Genomic DNA, 19,260 nt, shown 5'->3' with positions numbered 1-19,260 from the left:
AAATCTCCAAGAACACATTTGGCTTTACAGAGGCATTGCAAAGTCTTTCAGCTGAATCTTTCGAGAAACTAACTGTCCCAATGCCAAGAATGTGTAAAGCTGTTATTCATGCTAAGGGAGGATTTTTCAATAAAAATAAAGTGGAACATCTGGACATTTATATACAGAATTATTTGGTCAACTTAAATCCCAATCGGTAAATTACTAAGTTTACTGCATAGAAACAAAAGGAACATGCATGTGCTTCCTTAAGACTAGATATTTGAGCAGATCTATCTATCTATCTATCTATCTATCTATCTATCTATCTATCTATCTATCTATCTATCTATCTATCTATCTATCTATCTATCTATCTATCTATCTATCTATCTATCTATCTATCTATCTATCTATCTAACATTTTTTTTGTTTTTTGTGTGCATCAAATGTATTTATTTATTTGTATTTTTTTGTCTTTGTATACAGAAATCTTATGTATAGAAGAATTAGTTCTGCACGCTTTACTATCTTTTATGTATGGTTTTGTGGGTTTTTTGTGGCCAAACCAGAGTAACGTCTAGACCTAGACAGTTGTCTCGGTGTCTTAACTCTTTCCCTTTCTGTTGCATGTTTTTAGCATCTGTCAGAGGCCAAAAAGGCTCAGCAGACATTGGAGAGCACCTACAAGCAGCTCGACAATGTAAGTTCACATGTCTTCATCTATAGATAAGTGGCAGTACTGCAGATGTGTGTGTGTGTGTGTGTGTGTGTGTGTGTGTGTGTGTGTGTGTGTGTGTGTGTGTGTGTGTGTGTGTGTGAGAGGGAGAGATGGAGAGAGTGTCTGCCTGCTTTGCCTCTGATTTACAAGTGACCACCAGTGCAGAAAGCTCACGTTTGTTTACATGTGCTTTAGTGTCGCCATACGTACGGCATGTGCACAGAGGTTTGTTTGTGTAAGCGAGATAAAGAGAGAACGAGGGTATTAAATGAGTGAAAGAGAGGTTGTTGTTTACCTGCTCTTCACAGTGTTCGGTCAGGTGAGTCTTTCCTTTCATAAGTAGCTGACTAATATAATTTGTGCGTGTGTGTGCGTGTGTTAGAGTAAAAAGCGCTTCGAGAGGGAGTGGAAGGAGGCGGAGAAGGCTGCAATGTACGCAGAAAAAACAGATCAGGATATCAACGCTACAAAAGCAGATGTGGAAAAGGTATTTCCTTACAACTGAATGTTCTGTTCAAGTCTTTCTGGCTCCCTTTAAACCCAATTCCTCTGGGATCTACTTTTTCTGTTTTACTATTAACTGTTTAAATGATTTGCTTTGGACCAGTGCCCAACACCACTACTGAAGATTTCCCATCCTGCAGGGTTTAGTGTAAACACACCTCCGTTAACTATTACGATGAACATCGAGATCTTGATAACACGATCAAGTGTGTTTTGTTTCAGTCCTATAAACTATTTATATTGTGTACATCCATGCAGATTAAGAAATCATCTATCAGTTCCTGCCATCTTTTTATTTTATTTTTTCAATTCTGGTTAAAACTAAGAGTTTGGTTTTCCTTATTAGCCTGATAGCCATTTTTAGAGCACATTTTTCCCCCTTATATTTTCCCAGTGGATATTGACCCAAACAGTGCCCTCCCATGTCCTGATAACAGTGACATAAACAGTACTGGTGGCCCCCAGGTTTATTTGTGGCTTAGGGCCTCATTAATGTCAGACCCCAATAAAAAGCATCCTCTTTTTAACAAATTTACATAAAAAAAAAAGAAAAAACCAGTTCCTAATAAAGGGTTCTACCCAATATGCATTCTTGACCATGTTTTCCATGTGATTGAAGATTAGAGGGATGGACTAGTTCCTGAAAGTCCTCCCCTTACACATGCTAAGGCCATCAGGTGTTCAGGCTGTGTAACAGGACTGGTTCACATCAATGGTTTTACATGACTCATATCTCCATGGTCCCGTCGCTCCAAGGACAGGCGTTCCAGTTCAAAAGTCTACCCTTTGGCCTCTTTCTTTAGCGCTACAGGAATTCCAGGTTCCAAATCACTATCAGCAGTGCCTGATAAATCCTTTCAGAAGCATCTGTGTGTGGTGCTGGCTGCTGTTTTATTATGCTAAAAAAAAAAAAAACCCTGCATCTCTGGTGGTATTTCCCTTGGGTCTGTAGAAACCCAGGGGCTTTCAGAAAGTGGGTTGACATCCTGGGTTATGAATTATCCACATCACCACCTAATTTACACTCTGACTACTGTAACTTGCCTGTAAAACTCTGATTGGTCATTGCTACCCAGCTGCTGTTTGTAATTTGCCTAAAATTGAAACCAGCTCAACCTGTCTTGATCCTGGCCACTCGTTAAACCCCTTAATTCTTGCGCTTGTTGTTTCGTCCCTTTGAACTTGAACAGCAACAAAATATATTTTCAGCTAGTTTGCTCTCAGCGCACACACACCCCTGGGCTACTGCAGAAACTGAATTTTTACAGCGCCAGAATTTATGGAGCAGGTTTCATCTCCCTGGTTTTATACTAACCAGACTCTGTGTCTGTGTGTCTGTGTGTCTGTGTGTCTGTGTGTCTGTGTGTCTGTGTGTCTGTGTGTCTGTGTCTGTGTGTCTGTGTCTGTGTGTGTGTGTGTGTGTGTGCATGCTTAGGCTAAGCAGCACGCTCATATGCGTATGCACATAGCAGAAGAGTGTAAGAATGACTACGCTGCCCAGCTGCAGAAATACAACAAGGAGCAGAACCACTTCTACTTCGCTGACATGCCACAGATATTCAATGTAAGCAATATCACCACACACACACACACACACACACGCGCGCAGACATTTCCTGAGTAATTATGTCACCAACTGCACTCACAGGATCCTGTGCATATATTTTTTTCAAACCTGACAGTTTCCATATGACCTCTCTGACATTTAAGTGTGTGTGTGTGTGTGTGTGTGTGTGTGTGTGTGTGTGTGTGTGTGTGTGTGTGTGTGTGTGTGTGTGTGTGTGTGTGTGTGTGTGTGTGTGTGTGTGTGTGTGTGTGTGTGTGTGTGTGTGTGTGTGTGCTTTGTAGAAGCTGCAGGACATGGACGAAAGGCGTGTGCGGAAGCTATCACAAACCTACATCCTGTTTGGAGATACGGAAAGACAAGTCATGCCCATCATCGGGAAGTGTCTGGAGGGCATCACCAGAGCTGGCACCAATGTTAACGAGAAGAACGTGAGCGTAGCCTTTATACTTCGATTAGCCAAATACCCGGGTTTCTCCTTCTTTATGCAAAGTACAGCCGCTCGTCCTCCCCATTCATCTGCACAATCGCATGATTGTCGTACGAGAACGTTTCTCATAAAATCTTGAAACAGATCTCTGATAAGGTCGCACAGTATCAGCGCACCTTTACCTATGATTTTCAATCACGCCAACTCGCAAACCTGCAAATGGTATTCCAATTTTAAATACAAGTCTGATTACACTGGATATAACATAGAACCAAACCATACATTTTCACTTTTATTTGATTTTCATGCCGTTCCTATACTGGCTGTCATTTTCTTTATAAATAATTTATTCTCTTCTTTTTCCTCCTTTTTTTTTAATTCTTTGTTGACTTTTAGGGAGTGTCAGTTTGCTGCAGGAATCGTCACGTCGTGCTCTTCCTTGTAAATTTCCGGGAATTTGTCGATGTTCAGAGATTTCTGCTCAGCATTTCTGCTTAACTCAGCAGTTAGGGCTCGGGGTTACTGATCAAAAGGTTGGGGGTTGAAGCCCTGGTATCGCCAAGCTGCCACTCTGGGGCCCTTGAGCAAGACCATTAACCCTCTCTGCTTCAGGGGGGGCTGGATCATGGTTGACCCTGAGCTCTGACCCCAGCTTCCTAACTTCGCTGGGATATGCCAAGAAAGAATTATTTCTTTCTTTCTTTCTTTCTTTCTTTCTTTCTTTCTTTCTTTCTTTCTTTCTTTCTTTCTTTCTTTCTTTCTTTCTTTCTTTCTTTCTTTCTTTCTTTCTTTCTTTCTTTCTTTGATTCATCTTTTCATTTTCTTTTACTCATTTTCTTTTCCTTTCATCCATTTATTTAATTTATTTTCTTTTATTTCCTATTTGCATGGACCCCCCTCCAAAAAAAAAAAAAAGCAAATCTCTATATCTAATTAAACTGACATTGATTGCTTGTTCAGAAGCCCTGAGCCCTTATCCACTGAGCCACCACTGCCATTACCTTTAATGCAGAGAAAAAAGGAAAAAAATCCTTTGAGACCTGTGATCTAAGTGCAGGCTCCCAGATCTGTGTTTTGCACTAAAACTGCTTTCCATTCTTGCTTTAAGGATGGTAGTCATGCAGTACTTGAATCTAAGGCATGCATAGGGGTAGCTTAAAGCCTTATCATACTTAACCTTTTTATGCTGTATGTGATATAAATACTAAAGCCAAGTACTTTCATGGTCAGTTGTTTAATAGACTTTAGTTTTTCCTTTTAATGTCTTTGGGGGAATATCTGTGTGCTTCCAGGACTCCATGGTTCTTATAGAGCAGCACAAATCAGGTTTTGAGCGTCCTGGCGAACTGGAGTTTGAGGACTACAGTCAAGGCATCAACCGGGCCTCTTCTGACAGCAGTCTGGGTACACCTAAAGGCCCTCTGGATCTGCTGGGCAAAAACAAAAGCAAACCTTTCTGGCTGTTCAGCAAGAAGAGCAAGGTAGGACCACCCAGATCTGTGTTGATGTTCGGCGCCCGCTCGTATGCTGTGATATACTTTTCCTATATTTATTCTTTTTATTAGTTCTAATTTCAATAAAATTATGAATTACAGATTAAGATATTATTATTATTATTATTATTATTATTATTATTATTATTATTATTATTTTTATTATTATCATCATCATAGCTGCTTTAGTCAAAAAGCTCTACAAAAAAAAAATTATTTTCGAGCAAACATGTCTTAGCTAATTATTTATGTTTTCAAAAAGGAAAATTATATATATATATATATATATATATATATATATATATATATATATATATATATATATATATATAAATAATAATAATTTTTTTATTTTTTTGAGGACTGTTAATAGCAGACTAACAATTTCTATCTGTATCTTATACATATCTAACAAACCTAATTTCCTGTCATGCCTGCAACCATCTGCATGACATTGTTGCTAATGCTTTCTGCAACATCACCCCAAATACACTCTCATGGGTTTTTAAAAATGGACCATGTTAAAAACATATATATATTTTGTATAATCTGTGTCAGTTTGGTCCTGTAATGATTGCAGCCCTAATTGTGTTGCATACATGTAAAATCCAGAAGCTTTTCAAGGCAGTAAACAGATAATGTGAAATTAGAAAGGTGAAACTCTATTGTGTGATCTGATACGCTAAGGGCAGTTTATAGCTCGTGCCCTTGTCAGTCCTGTTCAGAAGCAATGGTCTTTGCATGGTTTTCGAAGAACTTGAAACCCCTCCCATTCTTGCATTTCTTTAAAACAAACACAAATCACACAAGCATTTGCACATGCACGCACAAATCCTTAGCCAGCACCCTTCTTTTGCATGGCTCTCTCTGGCTGTGCGATCATTTGTTTTTGCACTAAAAAAAAATCAGCAATGGCCACAATACCTTCCTGCAATGTCCTGTATCAGAGCCAATCGCTGCAGTGGCATCTGGCTAACTTAGATGATGTGGGTAAGAAATCCCGTGAGAATGAGTCTGAGGCAACAACAGGGAGCACATTCATCTTCTTGCTGCCATGTGACAACGCATTCAGGCGTTTGCCAGCAAGCACAGCATAGTGCTCTCTGTCTCCTCTACTGGAAGGTCAGTATTGGAACCTCGTCCTCCTCGCTCGGCCTAGTACTGACTCGACTGATTGTATAGTAAAGGGATCAAATGCCAATATTGACAATCACAGAGCCTTCTCCGACGTGGCTTTACTTTTCCCCTGTTTCGCTTTCATCCGCTTGCACATGTTGGCTGTTCTATCTGTCTGCTGTTTTTGCTCTGCTCGCTCTGCCTGGTCAGCACGTGCCTCTGTCCCATGCAGCTACTCAGAATCTAATCAGTAACACAGCTGAGCCTCAAAAATCCTTCCATACACCAGAATAGGGCTTATAAGAGTGTTGTTGTCCCTCAGATGGTCTCTCCTCTGCAGAAACAAGTTATATTTATCACCCAGTTTATATAAATATATACTTAAGGCGTTTTCTCACGTAGCCTGAATACTTAAGTCCACACCAAGGACGGATTCTGGGCTCAATTTTGGGAAGGGCTCTTAATAGCAGGTTTGCTTTTTTTTGTGTTTTTTTTTTATTTATTTTTTATAAATATATACATATATTTCAATTATGTACGCAGGTTTATAAAATGGCAGGCGAAAGATTTGGGGTTCCTCTGGTGCCAGTACTTATTTAGTGAAGGGCAGGGGGTAATTTTGACGCATCATGTAATAACCTGCAAGCAAAGAGCCAATCTAAATCTTAGTTTATTTTTTAAGCCCTGTAAACCCGTATTAGACTTGCAATCTTTTTTGCAATCTTCTCAACTTGCAGCACGATGGTAGGCTATTTACAATGCTGCAATCCAATAAAAATTTGAGTTGTTCAATACTGTTTTATAGCAGCGTTTAACGCGGGTAGTTAAACCGAACATGTCATGCAGCATTTCCAAAACCGATGCGAATCGAGCCGAAATACATTAGCGCAAGCCCCTGACCGCCACTTTTAAAAGGACCAAAGAATCAGTTATTTGGACCACCCAAGTGGTTTGTTTTCACAAAATCTAATGAACACTCAGGCCAATAAAAAAAATAAGTGTGAAAATGTCATTAGATGTGCTATTAGAAAGTTAGATTATTAAATATCAGGAAGTGTTCAGCCCTTAGGGTTATGTAGGCTGTATGAGGAGAAGACCCAGTAAAGCTGGTTAAGCTTCAGCTGAGCTAATGGCCCCCTTACTATGGCTGGGATGCACTTGTTTCACTGTTGGTCATTCCATTGCAGTGTTGCACGCTATCCATTTGGTTATTACAAGTAAGTTTTTAACGGGCAAAGTGTGGCTCTGCTACAGCAATCCTCCCAGAACCAAGCTCTGCAATTAGCTTATTTTATTTTATATATATTTTATAAAGCTCTACAGGGTATTAAGGAGATATATTTGTATATGTTTCCATCATTTGAAGCCTCCAGATAGACCTGTGTTTCTGTAAAACATAAGTATAATTTACATAAATACTTCCCTATCCCTTTGTTCCCTGTTGAAAACGTTGTTGCTGTCTAGTCACGTTATTTTTGAACAGAAATAAACCTCTTATTGTTTCACACTAATACCCTGTGAAGGAAGTACTTTATCAGTCAGTGAGCGAGGGCTAACAGTCCTTTTGAAGTTGCATTTCACAGATCATAGTAAGACTGGCACAATTTGGTTCAACTTGTCAAGAAACAGCGTGATATCAGAAGCCAGGTACAGTCTGTGGGCTCTCACTGATGAATATGCCCTGTAAAGCTTTTCTTTGAAAAACAAAGTATTGATTGAGCAGGCAGAGAAATAATAAATTACAGCTGTTGTGTGTTTTCCTTTGGCCTCCCTCCCTGGTTGAGAGAATGGTGAGGTCTAGCTAGTGAAGCCACACTTTGTTCCTTCCTGCTGATGTTGCATTGTTGGGCTCTAAGATTGGGGCATTTATTTTTTTTTTCTTTTTTTTTTCTATTTATTGTTTGGCTTTGGAGCTTTAACTAATGGGCTGCTGGATTTAAGTATTTGAGCTTTAGAAATACACTGAGTTATAGGTTGCAGGGCTTTAGTATGGGGCTTCTGGGCTTTAGTGCTTGGCTTTAGTGTTGGGATGTGGGGTTTTAGAGTTTAGTTTTAATGTTTGACTGGGGTCTTTAGTAATTAGCTTTAGTAAGGTGCTTCTGGGCTTTGAATGCTTGGCTTTAGTGTGGGGCTGCGGGGCTTTAGTGTGGGGCTACAGGGCTTTAGTGTGGGGCTACGGGGCTTTAGTGTGGGGCTTTAGTGTGGTGCAGTGGGCCTTTAGGGCTTGGCTTTAGTTATGGGATGTGTTGCATTAGTGTGGATCTTTTTAGTATTTGTCTTTGGGGCTTTAGTGTTGGGATGTGGGGCTTTAGTGTTGGGATGTGGGGTTCATGGGTTGGGGGCTTTAGTTTTGGGCTGTGGGGCTTTAGTGTTTGGCTGTGGGACATTAATGTGGGGCTTTAGTTTTGGGCTTTGGGGCATTAGTGATGGGATGTGGGGCGGGCTTTAGTTTTGGGCTTTAGTGTTGTGCTGTGGGGCTTGGGCATTGGTGATTTAGTGTTTGGCCGTGGGGCATTAGTGTTGGGCTTTGGGGCTTTAGTGTTGGGCTGTGGGGCATTCCTGTGGGGCTTTAGTGTTGAGCTGTGGGGCTTTAGTGTTCGGTTTGGGATGTGTTTAATGCTATGTTGAGGCTAGCTGTCATTCTGCCTCATGTTCCTCGCTTTGTGATGTTGCTTATGGTGTTTGATGGTGTCTTTCTTGTTCCTTTGTCATTTGTGTGTGTTTGTCTCCCTTTGCCCTTTCCTCACCACCTCCTGCCGTCATGTCCCTGCCTTTCCATGGGTTGCTTTCCTGGTGTTGGCCCCCATCCACCTCACCCTACCATGCCCTTCCCCAGCCTTCCTCCTCCCCACTCACGCCTTTCTCCACACCGCCCGCCCCCTCACCCGCTAACGGACCCCCCTCCCCCAAGTTTGCCCGGGATCCCCTGTCCTACTGTTTGAAGGAGATCAATAAGACAGTCAAGCCACGAATCTCGTCCTTCCGGACTCTCCGCAGAACGGTGAGTGAGAATGGATGGCGTTTAGGAGCATCTGTAGGACGTTTAGTTGCCTGAGTAATGGTCATGCGCAGCAATTGGTCAGTCAAGTGCCCGTTTGAGGCTTGTTATGATTCCCCCATCGTCTTATGATTGGGAAATAAAACACTCAATGTTGTAAGGCCACTGATGCAACTCACCTGTGTACAATATAGTTGTGACTTTGCTAACGGGCATACCGTGTGTGTGTGTGTGTGTTTGTGTTTGTGTGTGTGTGTGTGTGTGTGTGTGTGTGTGTGTGTGTGTGTGTTTTTAGAAATATACCCTGGAGAGGATCACGGTAATAAACATCAGGGTGATTAGGTGTGGTGTGGTGTGGTGTGGGATGTTAAAAAATTCACATTCTCTCAGTTTTTTGGTGTATTTATTATTTATTTATAAAAAACACGGGCAGGTTAAACAGATTTTTTCATATGGCCACCTATGCATTATTCCCACAAAGCGGTTAAGTATTATTAGTAGCTGGGTCGTTCTAGACACTCGTGGAAAATAAATGTTGCATAGGCAGCCATGAAGTGGGGCAGACACTGAAGCTTTTTCAGGCATCTGGGTTTATTTGTAGTGCACCATCATGGGCTGCTATCACACTGTTCAAGTAGTTCAGCAAAGATCACATTACCTTAAAAAAAATTGTGGCCACTCTTATGGAAAAAACTTGCTGTTGGTTTGACAGCTGACTAATAATTCTTTTTTTTTTTTGCTTGTTGACTTTGCCACCTTGGATTAATTATCACCTGGACACTAGATATACTTAATCCATTGGTGTGTTCGAGTGGAAAATGTTTTGGCACAGCATGCTTAAAAAGGACACGCACTAAAGATAAAACAAACACTCATGATATGGGAATGTCATTTATTCCAGATTACGGAAGCTGAATGCAGTTGAGTGCAAGGAGGTTTGCATACCATTTAGAGAACATAAAACAAAAGCTGCACGGTTTAAAAAAAAAAAGGCAAAAATTCTGATTCAGTTCAAAATGTAATTTCTCTTTAGATATGAATGTTCTCTAATTCTCTAACTTGTATGCCAAGCTCTATTGTTTCTTCGACTCATCTCTGTATTTTATTATTTTTGTAATACATTTTTCTACTTTCCTGCATGAACTAAATTCTGGCTTCTGCAAATTATTATTATATCAGGACAGTCGAAACAATCGTTTCACAGCACACCGTACTGTATATAGTTGTGTTTGTGACCAATAACCATTGAAATTTTAATTTGTTGACCCTTCTGCCCTCTTATGCCTCTGCTTATACCTCAAGATGCCTCAGTTTTCCGAAAATGGTCCCTGATGCAGGTTTATATTAATGTGCCTGCTCTAATACAGTTTCTGTAGTAACAACTTTCAGAGGGAAGTGTATGGCCAAGGTGCCACATAAACAACAAAAGTGTGTGTAGTACAACTTTTCTGTGAGGAAACATTTATTCTGAAGTGGTACAAAAAGTAAAGCATCAGCCTCAAGTTTTCTGAAAAGGGAGAGTCTGAACAGAAGGTTTTTTTACTGTTTCCTTGTAAAGAAATCTGTCTAATTATGTAGCCTTTTGTAATGTAAGTGATACCAGCGCTTTGTGGACGATCCAGAATTTTAAAATGTAACTATAAACGGATGAAAAGAAGTACCATGTTTGTTCAATGTGTTCGTTTAATTTGCTGTTGGGAAGTGGTAGCTCATTGGATGAGATGTTGGACTTCTGATCGGAAGGTTACGAGTTCAAATCCCAGCACCACTAAACTGCCACTGCTGTGCCACTGAGCAAAGCCCTTAACCGTCAAATTCATAAATGTATAAATGAGGTAAGTCGGTCTGGATAAGGGGAAATCCTGCACATGTGAATGTGGTATAAGAGGGCAACTTTGAGGAAAATAATCGCCCCTAAGTGCACATCACAGCACCCTGGTTAGTGTTTGTGATCATTTTTACTTAAACCAGCTTTTGTCTAACTTAATAACTGCTTGACTTTCTTTAAATCTTTAAATGTTTTGGATCGAAGTGGGTTATTTTTACACTTTACATCTTTTCTTGCCGGAAACCTTTTCCAAGTACAGATATTTGCAACTCAACTGTATAGCATATGTTTGAAGATCTTCTTTAATAAAAAAAAAAAAAAATTATAATAAAAAAGGATTTGTACTAAAGGTCGACCGATTCATCGGTTTTGCAGATTAATCAGCACCTGTAGTTGATTGCTGGACCAACCTTGTTATCCATATCTGTAAAATCCACGGTCAACCTCCAAATTGTACCCCAAATGTAGACCATGTAGCCCTTTTGTCAGGTTCAGCAACTTATTTTTGAGCAATCTAGGGCTATTTTTGAATAAATGGGACTGGGACTAACAGGAAAGGGTGATTTACTCTCATCTAAACATTCACACCCAAAACAGTTTGTATTTCGAGCTCCGGGTTAAATCTCTATTTTTTTGTAACCTGCACATTGTCTTTTAAAAGGAGACTTGTGTTGGTAAGAAGCGTGAAGTAATTAAGAAATTCATTAGCGTTGATTACTGTTTATCCGGATAATTGAAGACGAGTTCCCTCGGTGGTAAACTGTTTTCTGCTCTTGCACTCTTAAATGGGGGGGTGATTTTGCTCATTAGCAGGTTTAGTCTGCTGTCAGATCTCATTTAGGCTTGTGTGTGTGTGCGTAAGGGATTTTCCTTCTTTTGCGCTGTGCAAGTGACACTATCTCCTTTCGATCTCCTCAGCCGGCTGCCACAGAGGATTTTGGTCATCTTCCTCCGGAGCAGAGGAGGAAACGGCTTCAGCAGAAGATCGATGACATCAGCAAGGAGCTGCAGAAGGAACTAGACCAAAGGTAAGCAGTGTGGCACACAGTTTCCCTGGCAACCATTGCTATGACAACTTATCGCAGCAAGTCGAACCCTCCTCTGCCAGGTTTATCAGGGTCCGGATTGTATTTGCAAATTTCAGGAGGTTCAGTGGTAAGCGAGCCTGAAGTTAGAGATCACCCTGATCACCTGTCCATCACTCTCTCTTTCACACTCTCTCTCTCGTTTTTCCTGCAGCGAGGCTCTTGGAAAGATGAAAGACGTTTATGAGAAAAATCCCCAGATGGGTGACCCTGCAAGCCTGGCTCCGCAAATCACACAGACTACCCAGAACATCGAAAAGCTCAGAGGGGAACTTAACAAATACGAGGTGCTGAAAGCGTTCATCTGATAACTTTAGACGTCTTTACTCACTCGCTCACTCACTCACTCACTCACTCACTCACTTTATTGTTGTGTTTCTATACTGTAGTCATGGCTCGCAGGAGCCGGGGGACGAGGAGACGCGACTCTTCGTTACTCCACTCACTCCCTAAACAACAACGGTGGCCACAATGCATACAGGTCAGTGTTATCCCTGAGACAAGCTCCAGATTACACATGCACTCAGCTCATGTCTGGATTAAAACAAAGGTGTATCAGTGTGCAGAGTCTGGCTGAAGTCCATGTAATGCAAGACAGAAAAAGCTCTCCACAATGAAACACTATATCCAAAAAATTCGAAAGAAATACTCTTGGTTTAAAGTGGACGGAAAATGAACCAAGAGCGTGTGATTAAATTCTCACCGATAATACAGGCATGACCTGATTTTTACTAGCCCTATAACACGATTGTTTCGTTACCATTCACTTTAAAGCCATGACATTTTCCTACATCTGCGCCTAAGCGCAAACAAACTGAGAATAAAGTTCACGTCCGTCTTTGGATCACAATAGAAACAGTTTGAAGATCGACAGCATTTGGTCTAATTTACAACATTTACAGTGTTACACGGTGAAGCGTTTCGAGAGCAGCCAGTAACCTCTGTACCTCTAAAGAACTGGCATGAATTTTGTAAATCCTATAATAAAAAATGTAGGCTGCCAGTGTAATTAAATAACAAAGAGATGTGAAACCTAACAAGACGTGTGCTAAAAATGAGTAATATTACATGTATAAAAAAGAAACAAAAAAAGACCTGACTGTTTGAAACGCTTGGATCCCTAAAGACTGAACATCCCTTAATTACCAACATCCTACTCAAAGTGGACTCCCTACAGAGACAAAACTATAACCATTTTTTGCTAGATACCAAGCCACATGGGACTGTGTGGCAATGAACAGGCAGACACTGCTGCTTAGGAAGCATTCAAAATGAGTCATTCTGAAAAATCCTAACATCAGACCTCAAACCAATTATAAACTCAATAAACATACGAATAAACGAAATGAACCAGTGCAACAGTTAACAAGCTGCATCAAAATCAACCCAACTATAAACCAAAGACAATACCTCAACTTCCATTTCGAATCCAGACCCAAACAGACTCCCACATGCATTCCTGTTGTTGTACAGAGAAGAAAACCCAACACGTCATCACTAAAACAAACATGACCATAAAACACATGGACTGCAATACACAAGGGAGCTTTCCTACTCAGAAAGTACATATGTAGGAATCTTTCAAAATGCATCCCCAAAGAAAATACGAGGTGGTATCAAAAAGCTTTGCTCTGTTTGCTATGAAGTATTTTCTTTATCTACATGAACACACTTATCACGTTCAAAGTAGTCCCCTTGAACAACAATAGACTCCCAGCGTACGTGCCACTTCTGGAATGTGTCCTGGAGGTGTTCTTTTTGAAGCATGTCAAGCACCTTCTGCTTTTTTTCCTTAAATCTTCACAATGGTGTCAAAATGGCGGACTTTGCGCCGGATCTTCGTCTTTGGGAAGATGTCTCAATTCTCTTTATAATAAGGAGAGCTTGGTGACGGAGTGCATTGTCGTTGTGGAGCATCCGGTTTTCCCCGTGCCACAGATCTGGTCACTTTTTGCTGTCCATGATGAAATCGCAGACGTAGTAAAGCACGTGGTCAGAATAACACCAGTTGCACATCTCCCGATGTACACAGGACGATATGTTTTGTCCTACTGACTTTTGAAGGTCAGCGCTTCCTGTGACCGTGCATGGCGCCTTGTGCTGCCATCTGTTGGCGTGTTACGAAACTATTCTCCAAGCTTTGCGATACCATTTCGTACTAGAATACGGAACATTACACTGAAAGACCAAAGAAAAATGCCATAACGTCTCATCATGCCCACCTTGATCCTGCCATTGAAGTAGCCACTGATGCTAGAATGGGGTTAAAAGAAACGAACAAACAAACCTGACTGTTTAAAATGCAGTTGCAGAACTGCACAAACTACATTGCTTTTGCACACATTATAACAATTTGCTGTGCTGAATCGGTGTGAAATTGCTACTTTGGGTTCTATTTCTATTTAAGTTTCCCACTCAGGGTGCTTATGATCCAAAAACTGAAAAGGCTGAAAGATGCACAGGGATGAAAACATGCTTTTTATTATTTTATTGGTTAGAAATACTACAACAACAAAAAAAATATTTCTGAAGTGTACATTGAAATGACAAAGAATAAAAAAAAAACAGAACAGGCACAAAAATAAATTATTAGATTTATATGAATAGTGTTACATTTTTTCCTCGTGTTCCTCCGTGCGAATCTCCAGAACACATGGCATTTCTGCAGTGCTACATCTCTGTCCTTTGGCTCAGTTTGCTCCTCGTGGCTCTGTTTCGCAGCTCACTTGAATGCAGAAAGAGAACTTTTCTCCCAGATGTTTTGGTCGCGAATGCGACATCACTGACTGAAAATAAATTAGCTAGAACATTCAAGGTGTTTAATCTGTTAATTGTAAAATTGTAGAACATCATTTAATCCCTCATTATTACTTCAACACACTGATGATTTCCACTTAGTTACTCCTGTATTCATCGCTTTTTTTTTTATTTTATATTTTTTTTTAACCTTGTTCACTCACAAGCTTATCTCGCGTTTCTCTCCGCAGTCCTGATGGTGCACATTCGGACGAGAGCACCCCCGACCCCTCTCAGGCCATTTACGCAGAGTTTGATGATGACTTTGAGGAGGAGGAGCTCTCCAATCCCATCGGCCAGTGCACAGCTCTGTACAACTTCCCAGGTACAAATCCGATGGTATAACACCGATACAGGAGACAGATATAAATATTTGCAGCATTGAATAAATTTTTTTTTGTGTTGGAAGGGAAAGGCGAGTGTATTCAGATTTTCATTAGAGATTGCAGAGTACAGTATCCAGGGTTTTAACAGCCCAGCAGAGGGCTGTTTCTGAAGGTGGATTTCAGAACCACCATCTCATTCATCTCGTGCATTTGGCATAAGAATGTCTTGTGTCCCAAAATGTTAAATTTTGTGTCCAAATCACTAATAGGGAAAAAAAATCACAAGTACACAATTTAATTTTTTTTTGTATTTGTAATATTGTAGTTTTACTTGAAAATATTTAAGGCAGATTTAACCCAGTGGCTCATAGCTTTCCAAAACCGAATTCATAAAAGTAGCTTTCCCGGGAGAGGTCGACATTCATCGGGGGAAAAACCAAAGAATCAGCAAAGATAGTTGATTGCTGGAACAATCGGCAAACAGCAAAAAGTCCATACAGATAGTTTTTCCAGGTTGCGTCCATTGCTGGAGCAGATGAAATGGTCCGCTGTCATTACGAGAGCAGCCTCTAGAGGGGAATCACGTGCTGTTTGTTTTTACACTTGAACCAGCGTGCTGCATGAAGAGTGCTGTATCTTATGTATTATTTATTAATTATATAATTATATTTATAAATTTATTAATTTTTTTTAATCCAGTGTCCATTAAAAAAATAAACATATTGGGTGATTAACCAGTTAGGATCAAATATCGGTATTAATTTATAGCTATCGGTATTAATTTATATTGGCAGTAATATTATTTGACAATGCTGGTGCTCATTCCTCTGTTTAGGCTCGAGCGAAGGCACGATCTCCATGCAGGAGGGCGAGGTCTTGGCCGTGGTGGAGGAGGACAAAGGCGACGGATGGACACGGGTGAGGCGGAACAACGGTGACGAAGGCTACATCCCCACTTCCTACGCCAACATCACACTCAACAAGTGACCCACACAGCACCGTCCCTGACACGAGGAGAAGCTCCCCATCATCACGGCATATCATTTGGCACAGACACTGCAAAGAGTGAAAGTTCGAGAGAAGGAGAGTAGAAGATAGATAAGAACCTGCTATGCATCTGACAGATTCCCATCAGGTCAGCCTGAAAGAGCATGGGAATGTTGTTAGGTTTTTCCTCTTTTTTTTATCTCCTCCCCCACCTCCTTGTTCTCCTCTTCCTTCTCGTCTTCATCTAGACGCCCGTGTTGCAGCGAGCACTTGTATGCTCGAAATGCCGTCTGGGGTCTCGCTCGGCCTGTGAGACATCAGCCTTCTGCCATCATCAAATAAAGACCAACCACAGGAGGACGTTTCAGTGCTGTAGACGAGCAAGTCAGACGCCTACAGCACGCATTTTTGCCAAGTGTGTATGTGTATGTGGAGAGAATGAGAAAACAAGAAGCAATTGTAAGTCTGGTGCTAGCAGGAGGAGGAACTTAGTCAGTCATAACACTTTGCTTTTCACTGTCCTCATCAGAATCCTGTTATTCCTCGGCCTTCACGTTTCGACTTTTCTTTTTAATGGACAGCACAAAGACCAAACGAGCATCAATCCTCCTCAAACACTTGCCTGTATGCGCATGGACCGAGTGTGTGTATGGATGTTTGAGAGAGTGTGCCGTATGAACCATTTAATACAGTTTAACCCTTTTTTGTTTTAGAAATATATATTTTTCTTCCTAAAATTTAAACGCTACACACACACACATTCTCTAGTACAAAGCTTTTAAGACAATCACTATATACAGATATACATAGAATTGAATTATGTTTGTTGTTGTTTTTTTTAACAAACCCTGGCTGCATATTACACAAATACGATAATGCTTGAAAAATTATAATTTATTGTTTGTGTGGTCACATTTGTACAAGTTTTAATGGCGTGCACACACACACACACACACACACACTGCAAAATCACAGTTTATTAGCAGCTAAGGTATAAATAAAAAAGGAAAACTACAAAAAAAGATGTGGCACGTTTAAGTATTTATATATGTATCAAAAAATAATATATTTTAGATATTGAAGCACCAATTTTTTTTTTTTGGTCTTATTTTTATGCTTCAGGAATAAAGATTGTGCAGCCTCAGCTCATTTCTGTACTAGTTAAAAGTGAACCAAACAATCTGGAATCTGGAAGAGCGTTATCTTGTTTCCTTTATGAGTTGCGCCGGTCAGGTGACTGGTCACATGGTGTCTTGTTTCACTGCTTGCGTTGGAGAGGGAAAGAAGAGGTTTTGCGGGCCATCGACAGCCACGGATGTCCATCGTTGCTCATCTCTTCATTTATTGTCAGTTCATTGGAACACTTACTAGATGGCAGATAATGCAAAAAAAAAAATGCTATTATGAGATATAAAATTACTCTGAAACATTCCATAGGCCCAGAATCACCTTTACTACTTCGATCTTCTGTTGTCCTGAAAAAATGTGAATGCTATTTTGTATTAATGTTCTCTTTCAAGGTAAGACCCAAGACACTAAATCCAATCTGTTGCTCTTAGACACAAAGACCTAATCTTTGCATTAATGTCTAAATTTCATGATGGAAATCTAAAAATTAGCAAGAAATATCAAATCCTGCTAATTTGGGGGCGGGGTGGCTCATAAGCTCCCTCTGCTGGGGAGGAAGGGAACTGTAGTCTCCTTCATATCGAACCCAAAGACTTGATGGAATAGCTGGAATTCTCAGTTTGTAAAAAAATCCACATCACGAATATGCTTGTCAACTGAGTGCTTAAAGCAACATGTCTAAACTCTTAGAATTGGTGTTCCTCAGTCCAGATCATGACACACCACCAGGAGACGCATTTTGCCATGTAGTTCCAGTCGTTTGTCTCCTAAGCTAATGAATTCAAGGTTGAACTGTTTGTCGTGGATGGTAACAGCAACCTGTGCAATCTGAGGAACACTGGTGCAATAGAAACATCCTGATAGTTTACATAAAATGAAGGGAGAAATGTAGCCCACAGAGGGCAGTGTTGCTCCACATTACATTTTAAGAATAAGATTAAATAGGCTGAAATCTTGAACTCAAAATGCATCCACAATGCTGTAAAACCGGAGGCTGTTTCAGATAAATCAGAAACTAACACAATGAAAGGCAAAACAAATGGAGATATTACTAGAAACCTGGTTCCCGTTCCAAGTTAGATAAACAGTATAGACCTCCCTGAAGCTTGGCTGCTTGGATGGTGGCACAGGAGGTACAGTTCCAGCATCTACTATTGTGTGAATGTGTTTGTGCTATGGAGTGGTCTTCCACTCGGGGTATGTTCTGGCTTTGTACTGTGTTCCCATGATCCACCCTGTCTGGGATAAAAAAGATCAACGAATTAAAGAATGTTAAATATGAACCCATCATTGGAGCAAGAAAGATAAGAAAGCAAATGATTATTGACCCTGAGATGACATAAAAACTCTAATCTCTACTCTACTCTGCTCTACTCTACTCTAAACAGACATATAATAGTCCTAGACAGATCTTTGTAAGGGGGGTTAGGGTCCAAAATGTGGGATATGTGTATGCCATTACACCTTATCTGTGGTCATGAAAGAAAGTTGACTCCATGGTGAATGGTGCTAAACAGCTTGATGATTGCCCATTGGGACAAAAATCCTACTGCCCCACATTCTTCCAAGAAACATTTCACTGCATGAGGAGTTGCCAGATTGAACTAGTTTACAATCACTTTCAGGGAGTGAACTTGTGACTTGTTTTATAGCAAATCATTAGAAGCATTTCTGTTTGTAAGATCTACTGCTATTGGTTAAGAGCAAGGGATGCTATGATACATGGTTATCAGCAATACACGTTTTTCCTCATGTAGAAGAGTGAGATTTAATTTTTCTAAATGGTCTGCTTATTTAGTTCACTAGAGTGAAGGCAAAGTTTGCTAGTCTTGTTTGAGGCTATGCATTTTTAATGTCTTGCCCCATCAAAACCTGAAAACCTAAGCACATATGTGTTTATTTGGAGTTGCCTCTGAGATGTAGTTGCTTGAATGTTTAGCATTTCCCCCATGAGGCTGTGTAATTAGTATGCCCTGTCACAGCTTAGCGCAGCACCTTAAAGGTCAGTTCCACAAAATAGCCTGCATGAAACTGATAGGCTTTTGCTGGCGGTGATGAAGGTTTCAGGGAAACAAGCTTCTTTAAGATAAGCTGCTTCTACACTGAAAGTATTTCCTTTAGCAGTAAACACTCCAAATGGTCGTTCACACCATAAAAATCGGCGACCGCACAATCTTGTAATAATGGAAGACCTTTTTTTTTTTTTGTAGTGGTGGCTTTATCTTCTTGAAAATGGAACTTTCACATGCAACTTTAAATCACACCCTTATGACTTTGACTTTTGGAAAAAAGTGTGACTTTATTG

General features: G+C 40.4%; 2 protein-coding genes across 3 annotated transcripts in view; both read left to right on the top strand.

Annotated features, from left to right (window-relative positions):
- The window catches only part of trip10a (thyroid hormone receptor interactor 10a), a 30,195-nt gene extending 13,346 nt beyond the window's left edge, over window positions 1–16,849 (top strand). Inside the window, exons 5-15 of one of the 2 annotated variants that reach the window (XM_083524486.1) lie at window positions 620–682; window positions 1,083–1,187; window positions 2,640–2,768; window positions 3,053–3,199; window positions 4,491–4,679; window positions 9,101–9,124; window positions 11,552–11,661; window positions 11,873–12,005; window positions 12,108–12,199; window positions 14,706–14,839; window positions 15,676–16,849. In XM_083524486.1, coding sequence (XP_083380612.1) covers window positions 620–682; window positions 1,083–1,187; window positions 2,640–2,768; window positions 3,053–3,199; window positions 4,491–4,679; window positions 9,101–9,124; window positions 11,552–11,661; window positions 11,873–12,005; window positions 12,108–12,199; window positions 14,706–14,839; window positions 15,676–15,827 — 1,278 coding nt within the window. In that variant the 3' untranslated portion in view covers window positions 15,828–16,849. The remainder of the gene's footprint in view (window positions 1–619; window positions 683–1,082; window positions 1,188–2,639; window positions 2,769–3,052; window positions 3,200–4,490; window positions 4,680–9,100; window positions 9,125–11,551; window positions 11,662–11,872; window positions 12,006–12,107; window positions 12,200–14,705; window positions 14,840–15,675) is intronic. The other variant, XM_083524487.1, reaches the window with a different exon arrangement.
- LOC310716615 (hemicentin-2) overlaps window positions 1–19,260 on the top strand; it is a gene marked incomplete at its 3' end in the record, with an annotated part of 325,208 nt that overhangs the window by 49,997 nt on the left and 255,951 nt on the right. The gene's annotated exons all lie outside the window — the stretch shown is intronic.

This window comes from Silurus aristotelis, assembly GCF_946808225.1.
Source record: "Silurus aristotelis genome assembly, chromosome: 21".
Lineage (NCBI taxonomy): Eukaryota > Metazoa > Chordata > Actinopteri > Siluriformes > Siluridae > Silurus > Silurus aristotelis.
Note: the sequence above shows the minus strand (reverse complement) of the source record. Positions and strands in the feature narration are given on the sequence as shown.